The sequence below is a fragment of the Orycteropus afer genome, unplaced genomic scaffold (genome assembly GCF_000298275.1).
Source record: "Orycteropus afer afer isolate SDZICR_OR568_19922 unplaced genomic scaffold, OryAfe1.0 scaffold00185, whole genome shotgun sequence".
Lineage (NCBI taxonomy): Eukaryota > Metazoa > Chordata > Mammalia > Tubulidentata > Orycteropodidae > Orycteropus > Orycteropus afer.
The window spans coordinates 4,570,490-4,578,055 of record NW_006921772.1 but is presented as its reverse complement, the minus strand read 5'-3'; the positions used below and the strand labels follow the sequence as shown (position 1 = coordinate 4,578,055).

Sequence of the window (7,566 nt, the reverse complement as noted above, 5' to 3'; positions counted from 1 at the left end):
TATCTTCTGTGTCTGTGTTAATTGGTTTCCCTTTTCTTTGTTGAAGAGGGTCTGTGCAATCCTTCTGCCTAGTCCGTCATCTTGCCCCGCCTCTCCCAACCACTGGCCTTCTTAACCAACAGCAACTCAGATCTAGCACCAGATGATTGGCTGTGGACCCACAAAGGAGGTAGGTACACAGACAAAACAGTATTCCATAGAAACACTTCCAAACCTTCCTCAGTGCACCTTTATAGTCATACTTAACTGGCTGCACATGGACGCTTAAACTGAATGGTTGATGACTCCTCGGACCCTTGACCCTCTTCTTATGGATCTTCTCTTCCCCAGTAACTCCTGTAGTTGTGTGAGCTCTAGTCTCTTATCCATAACATTCATAGTGACATGGCTCTACTGACTGAACTTTGACAGCTATTGGTATCAGAGTGTTTCTAGAGAATAGAATCCAAAAATGGAAGCTAGAATTGCTTCTCTAGTTTGATTTGATTAAATAGCATTAATGACTGACTCCATTGCCAAAGATAAATGAGACACTGATCATTAATGGAATGCATTTACATTCTCACCTATAGTCACCTGGAGTCAAATAGCTACTGCATTGTAACATTTTCATTGAAAAAAGAGAATACCTGTAGGGTTGATTAACTGCTTTTAAATGAGGTGCAGAATCCAAAGAGAAAATGGTAAGTTTGGGTAATTAAATTCACAGCTCAAGGTCTAGTTTGGGAAAAGAAAACTCTATGATAGCTCTGAAATAAAACTTTTCTTAACAGTACTGCTGATGGTCCTAAGGTCTCACATCCATCAAATACAGTTTCCTGGAAATATATACTCAAGAGTTAAGTACTGGAAGATCTAAGCAGATCAGGAGCAAAGTATAACTTGTGAAGTAGTACCATAGATTTGATGCATTGAACACTAATGACTGAAGAACTTGAATATGGACCAAGAGGCAGTCGTTTGAGCCTAATAAGGGAATATCACAAGGTTTAAAATCAGGAAAAATGTTTTCAGGGTGGTATTACTTCATCATACTTACTCAATCTGTATGTTGAGCAAATAATCCAAGAATATGGACTATATAAAGAAGAACATGGTATCAGGATTGGAAGAAAAGTCATTAAGATCCTGCACTATGAAGGTGACACACCTTTCCTTGCTGAAAGTGATGATGACTTGAAGCACTCACTGATGAAGATCAGAGACTCCAGCTTAAAGTATGGACTATACTTCAACATAAAGAAAATAAAAATCCTCACAATTAGACCAATAAGCAACATAGTGATAAATGGAGAAAAGATTGCAATTGTTGAGCATTTCATTTTACTTGGATCCGAAATTTATGCTCATGGTAGCAGGAGTTAAGAAATCAAGTGATTTAGTGCGTTGGGCAAATCTGCTGCAAAACACCTCTTGAAACTGTTGAAGAGCAAAGAGGTCATTTTGAAGACTAAGGAGCACCTACCTCAAGCCAGGGTAGTTTCAATCTTATATGCGTGCAAATGGTGCACAATGAATAAGCAAGATTAAACAATTGATGTCCTTGAAATATGGTGATGGTGAAGAATACTGAATATACCATGGACTGCCAGAAGAATGAATAACTCTGTCTTGAAAGAAATATAGCCAGAATGTTCCTCAGAAAGGAGGATGATGAGAACTTGTCTCAGGTACTTTGGATATATTATCAGCAGGGACTAGTCCCTGGAGAAGCACAGTGTGCTTGATAAAGCATGTTAGTGAAAAAGAGGAAGACTCTGAACAACTTGGATTGACAGAGTGACTGCAACAATGGGTTCACATGTAGCAAAGATTGTGAGGACTGGGCAGTGTTTAGTTCTGTTGTACACAGAGTTCCTATGAGTGATAATTGACTTGATGACACTTAACAACAACAACAATAATACACACCAAACAAAATGAAAGATATTGGCAATTAATATTCACAGAAGCCTGGGACACATGTATGTGAATATTTCTTAACAGTGTTGGATTATGGTGAAGGAATATGAAGTTGATCAGCTTGGATTTTATTTTTATATGGGTGCACTAAACAGAGATTCTTGATTCAATGTGTTAGTTTAAGTGGCTGGGAGGAGCTTTACCAATTTGACTGAAAACTGGATTTAGTGGTGGGCCACACTGAACAAAGTGGAGATGCCACAACTTGCCTGCTATACTGCAATGTAGAGGAAGGTATATAGAAGTTTAGGGAGCAAAGAATTCTGTACTGGATGGGGCAATTTATCCTTATACTCAAACAGAAATTGGACTGCTCTTACACAGTCACAGATGGAATGGTATGTCTAGAATGGTAGCGGTTCTCTGAGGTGCCTTTTTGTTCCCCCATATCCTGTGTGATAAAAGTTAATGGAAAATTACAACAACCTCATAAGGCAGTATATAGTCAATGGTACAGGTCCTTCGGGAATGAAGGTTTGAGTCATCTAACCAGGCAAGAAAAAATTGTCAGATGAACTGCTTCATAAATGCAAAGGAAAACTGGGATGGATAATGAAAAAACAGGATATAAGTACCTGACTGGATCATGTGACCTGTCGCAGAGAAAAAGAATACAGTGGCTATGAGGATTTCTTTATTGATTTGATATCTTTGTTTGTTTTTTTACTTATTATTTTTCTGCTCTCCAGTTTGCCTATCTAGCAAAATATATGTTGATATAAGTTAATCTTATATTTTAGTAGTTACATTAAAGTATATGCACAGTAAGGCCTAATCTAGAAATGAAACTTCCCCTATATTAAAACGAATTATTAAAACGAAAAGGAAATATTAATGAGAAGTGTGGTAAACTGAAGAGTTAAGATTTTACTCTACTTGCAAGCTATCAAGTTAGCTTGCCACAGTTCCAGGGCAGAAGACACAGAACTCCCAGATTAGAGACAAAGGACTTTATTACTCACAGCAATTTCAGTAGCCAGAGACTCAACATTTTCTTGTACCAGTTCTCTAAGTCTCAATTTTCACAAGGCAACACAAAGAGAGCCAAGTGAGACCTGCACATACAATGGGGCTGTGTTACAGGGGAGGAACTCCAATTTTAGGGAACCTGAAACTTTTATAATGAGCAGTAGCCACACCTGGCCTTTGCTCCAGAGAGAGACACTGTCTCCATCTCCCACATCTTTTTGCTATGGAAATATCCTTTAAAAGATAGTCCAGAACAAAAACTGACAGTGCCTATGTTTACAAGACATGTAGAAATGTCAGAGACCTGTGAGCAAATGTCTCCCAACAGGAAGTTTCACATATTTTATTGAAAAATCTAAGAAATCATGTGAATCATGTACAACATTTTCTCACAAGAAAAATTTTAAGCTGACTTTTTAACGTTTCACAGAACTGTAAAACATTCTTAATTTTTAAAAGGAATAAACACAATGAAACTACAACAGCTGTATAAGCTTTTTGTTTTTCCTTGTTCCTAGGGAATAGACTGAAAAGTATTTAGTAAATATTCTCATAATGATTTGTGAGGCTAAATACTATACTCTTTCAAAACCCTGCAAAACGATACAAGGAAATGGGTGGATCAATGCTTTTTTTTTTTGTTAAAAATATTTTTTAAAAAACTAAAATCTAATGACAACAAGTTAAAATAATACATATTTTTGTAAGATGTTACCATTTCTAGAATGGTTTCTCTACACTATATCAACAGTGCAATGGTGATTCAGTGTAAATCTTTACAGTGTTTCATTGTTACAATACTTGTGTTCAAGTACATGTTCATGAACATGATCAAAGTCTCCATTTTGACTTTTCTTTTCCATTATTAAAATAAGGTTATAACTACAGTAGACATTTTCCTATTGATGTCTCTAAATTTGAACCAAATTCATAATACATTCTCTGAAAACCTGTTCAACAGTATGAGGTTTGTTATGTTCCACAGATTACAGAAAATGGGCTAATTCTGTATCATGACACCAAAAACAATTATTTCTCTCCATATATTACTAAACTATTAAGCTAAGTTAGTATACATTCTGGGATAACTCAATATGATTGTTGGGGAGAGAATAGCACCTTAATATAGCCCTAATTAAAAAAAAGAAATTTAAAAAATTTCTAATGATCTTGATTTTTTTCTTGTTCATTTTATTCCAGTAATTGGATCCAACTTATTCATATAAAATTATTTAAGAAGTCATATAAGATAAAACAAGATGTTTGTGTAACCAAAACAAACACCACATTGATGTTTGGCAGGCAAAAAATAAATTAATTTGATTAAATTATATGCAATCTGATACTATTTGGTCTGAGAAACATGCTAGTGTGTGTGCTTATAAATAATGTAACTGCAGAGTCGAGAGCCAGCCATTCTGACAGAGGTCAACTCTTCTGCTGCAGCTTTTGGGCATAGAAGTCCCTGCACGTCTCACAGCAGCGCTGATACCACCGCATGTCCTGACATAGGTTCTTCTCGCGTATCACACGGCAGTACACTGGCCACTGATCTCCCAGGCATTTGAATGTCAGAGCAGCTGTGAAAACAAACAAGCAAGCAAACACAGTGAATTCAATACATGTAGATATAGTAGCTGTTATTAGTGGGACATATTGCAATCATTTACGTGGAGGGTAGAAGAGTGTTGAGTATCTGTGTCCACTCATTGACATCACTTCCTGGAACTGTGGAGTACAACTATGCTCCACAAGGTTTTTAGTGGCTGATTTTCAGAAGTAATTTTCAGGTCTTTCTTTTGAGGCAACTTTGAGTGGACGTGAATCTCCAAACTTTCAGTTAGCAGCTGAGTGTTAACAGTTTGCACCAGTGACTCATAGAGACCCCATTTGGGTTTCTGAGGTAGTAAATCTTTATGGAAGTAGATTTTCCACTCTTCGTTCAGCAGAGTGGCTGGTGGGTTTGAACCACCAACCTTCTGGTTAGCGGTCAAATGCCTTATGAACTAGGCCACCAGATAGATGTCTCAAATTCAATGAGTAGTACTACAAATTATTTCTAAGGTTCAATTTGATGGCTTTTAGTTAAGCTTCTTTTGGATTCTAATAGACAAGATAAAATTGAAAAATAAACGTGTTTAATATAACCACCTTAATGGGAATAAATGGATAATTACTGTTATGGATTAAATTAAAAAGAAATAGCAAAATAAAAATATGCTCACGCTTTATTTCATGATACTAGATTTTCTAGGGAGGAGACAGATCTAGGTCTAGGGATAGTGATCTCAGGAACTTTTAAAATCATAGTTGATCATCACAAGTGACTGACATTTATAGCAATGAAATGTATGAAGTAATATATTGACACAGAAAGTTTGGTCATATAGATCTGTCTTAAAAAGAAATCATGTGTTCTGACAGATATAATGAAATTCACTCCAGCTACAATCCTCTTTTTGCAACTATCCAATATGATACATTATTTTAATGAAAAATCTTAATTTTCTAACCTTTGTGCTTGTTTTTTGGTATATATCTTCAAGGAATACTAATAAGAGAAAATGAATTTTAATGAAATTCTTTTTTTTTTTTTTTGATCCATTATTTTCTCCACATATTACATCAAGAAAGACTAAACAATTTTTGGAGAAGAGGATTACTATGTCACTTTAGAATAGATGGATTTAGTGCATTACCTCTAGGATTGCTTAAAGATTTGTCTTAATTATTCTTTTCTTCTTGAACTAATTATTTCTTAGAAATCTCATTTGGCTCAAAAAGTCATTTTTATATCTCTATAAAGAATTAAATTTTCCATTTGATTGGATCTTATGCCTGAGCAAGTACTTATGACAATTTAACTCCTTGCATTTAGGCAATGTAATTCTGTATAATTCAAATTGTTCCCCTGGGGATTGTTGTTGTTGCTGTTGTTATGTGCCGTCGAGTCAGACCTGACTCATAGCGACCCCTCCTTGGGTTTCTGAGGCAGTATCACTATGGAAGCACATTGCCCGACCTTCCTTCCGAGGTGTGGCTGGTGGGGATTGTACACATAGGTTAAAACCGAAGAGGTTCCCACTCATGGTGACGCAATGTGTGCAGAGTAGAACTGCCCCATAGAGTTTTTAAGGGTGTGACTTTTCAGAAGCAGACAACCAGGCCTGTCTTCTGAAGACCCTTTGGGTGGGTTTGAAGAGCCAACTTTTCGATTAGCAGTCCAGTTCTTAACTATTTACATCACCCAGGAACACCTTCAAAACTGAAGATGATAAATATAAATTAACCCACTGATAGTCAGGTAGAAGCTCTGTTAAAAACCCTAACTACCACAGCAATAAAGCCTCATTAATTCATTAGTATTTGTGCTGCAAGTGCAGACTACGTACACTTAAAACAGAAATCTACAACCCTGATACCAAAACCAGGCAAACACACCACTAGAGTGCAAAACTGCAGACCAATTTCCCTCATGAATATAGATGCAAAAATCTTCAAAAAATCCTAGCAAATGGACTCCAACAACAAATAAAAATAGTAGTAATAATCATCATGACCAAGTGGAATTCATACCAGGTATGCAAGGATGGTTCAACATTAGGAAAACAATCAACATAATCTATCACATAAGTAAAAGAAAGGAAAAGAACCACATGATCATATCAATAGATAAAGAATAGAATCCAACACCCATTCCTGATGAAAACTCTTAGAAAAATAGGAATAGAAGGGATATTCCCCAACATAATAAATGGCATAAATACAAACTCATTAGGCAATATTATTCTCAATGAAGAGAAACTGAAATGATTCCCTTTGTGAATAGGAACCACACAAGGATGCCCTCTATCTCCATTTCTATTTAACATTGCATTGGAAATCTAGCCAGAATAATAAGGCAAGAAAACAACAACAACAAAAAAACCAAACTCACTGCTGTCGAGTTGATTTCGACTCATAGTGACCCCTCCTTGGGTTTCCAAAACAGTATTGCTACAGAAGTAGATTGCCTAATCTTCCTTCCAAGGAGTGGTTGGTGGAATTGAACTGCCAGCTTTCTGGTTAGAAGTCAAATGCCTTAGGCGCTATGCCACCAGAGCTCCCATAAGGCAAGAAAGGGAAATGAAATAATCCACATTTGTAAGGAAGAAGTAAAACTATCCCTGTTTGTAGAGATATGATCTGATACATAGAAAATCCAAGAGCCTCAGCAAGAAAATTACTGGAACTTATTGAAAGATTTAAGAAACTCTGGTGGCATAGTGTCTGTGGTGGTTGTTTGTGTGTCAACTTGGCTGGGCCTGGCTGAGTGGCTGGACAGCTGGATGTAGTATTCCCCATGATGAGACTGGTAATCAACTCCCTGGTGCAATCTACTGTGAGCAACTGAGTAGCTGTTTTAGGGCTGTGGTGCTTCCTGTATATAAGGAGAAACCTTGGGGATAGTCTCCAGATGGCATGCTTGAAATCTGCATGTAGCCATGTCATTGTTCAGCAGCATGTCATGCTCTGCTGACCTTGGGACTTTCAATAGACTTGAATTAATGGCCTGCTGTGTGGTTTAGTAACAGCTGCGCCATTTTATTTGTCCACCTTGGGCTTGTTAGCCTCAGCAGCCAGTAGCTGCCTGAG

General features: G+C 36.8%; 1 protein-coding gene across 1 annotated transcript in view; it reads right to left on the bottom strand.

Annotated features, from left to right (window-relative positions):
• Positions 1–4,359: 4,359 nt before the first annotated feature.
• The window catches only part of ADAMTS19 (ADAM metallopeptidase with thrombospondin type 1 motif 19), a 511,689-nt gene continuing 508,482 nt past the window's right edge, over positions 4,360–7,566 (bottom strand). Inside the window, exon 23 of the mRNA XM_007947461.2 lies at positions 4,360–4,511. Within this exon, the coding sequence (XP_007945652.1) occupies positions 4,360–4,511 (152 nt within the window). The remainder of the gene's footprint in view (positions 4,512–7,566) is intronic.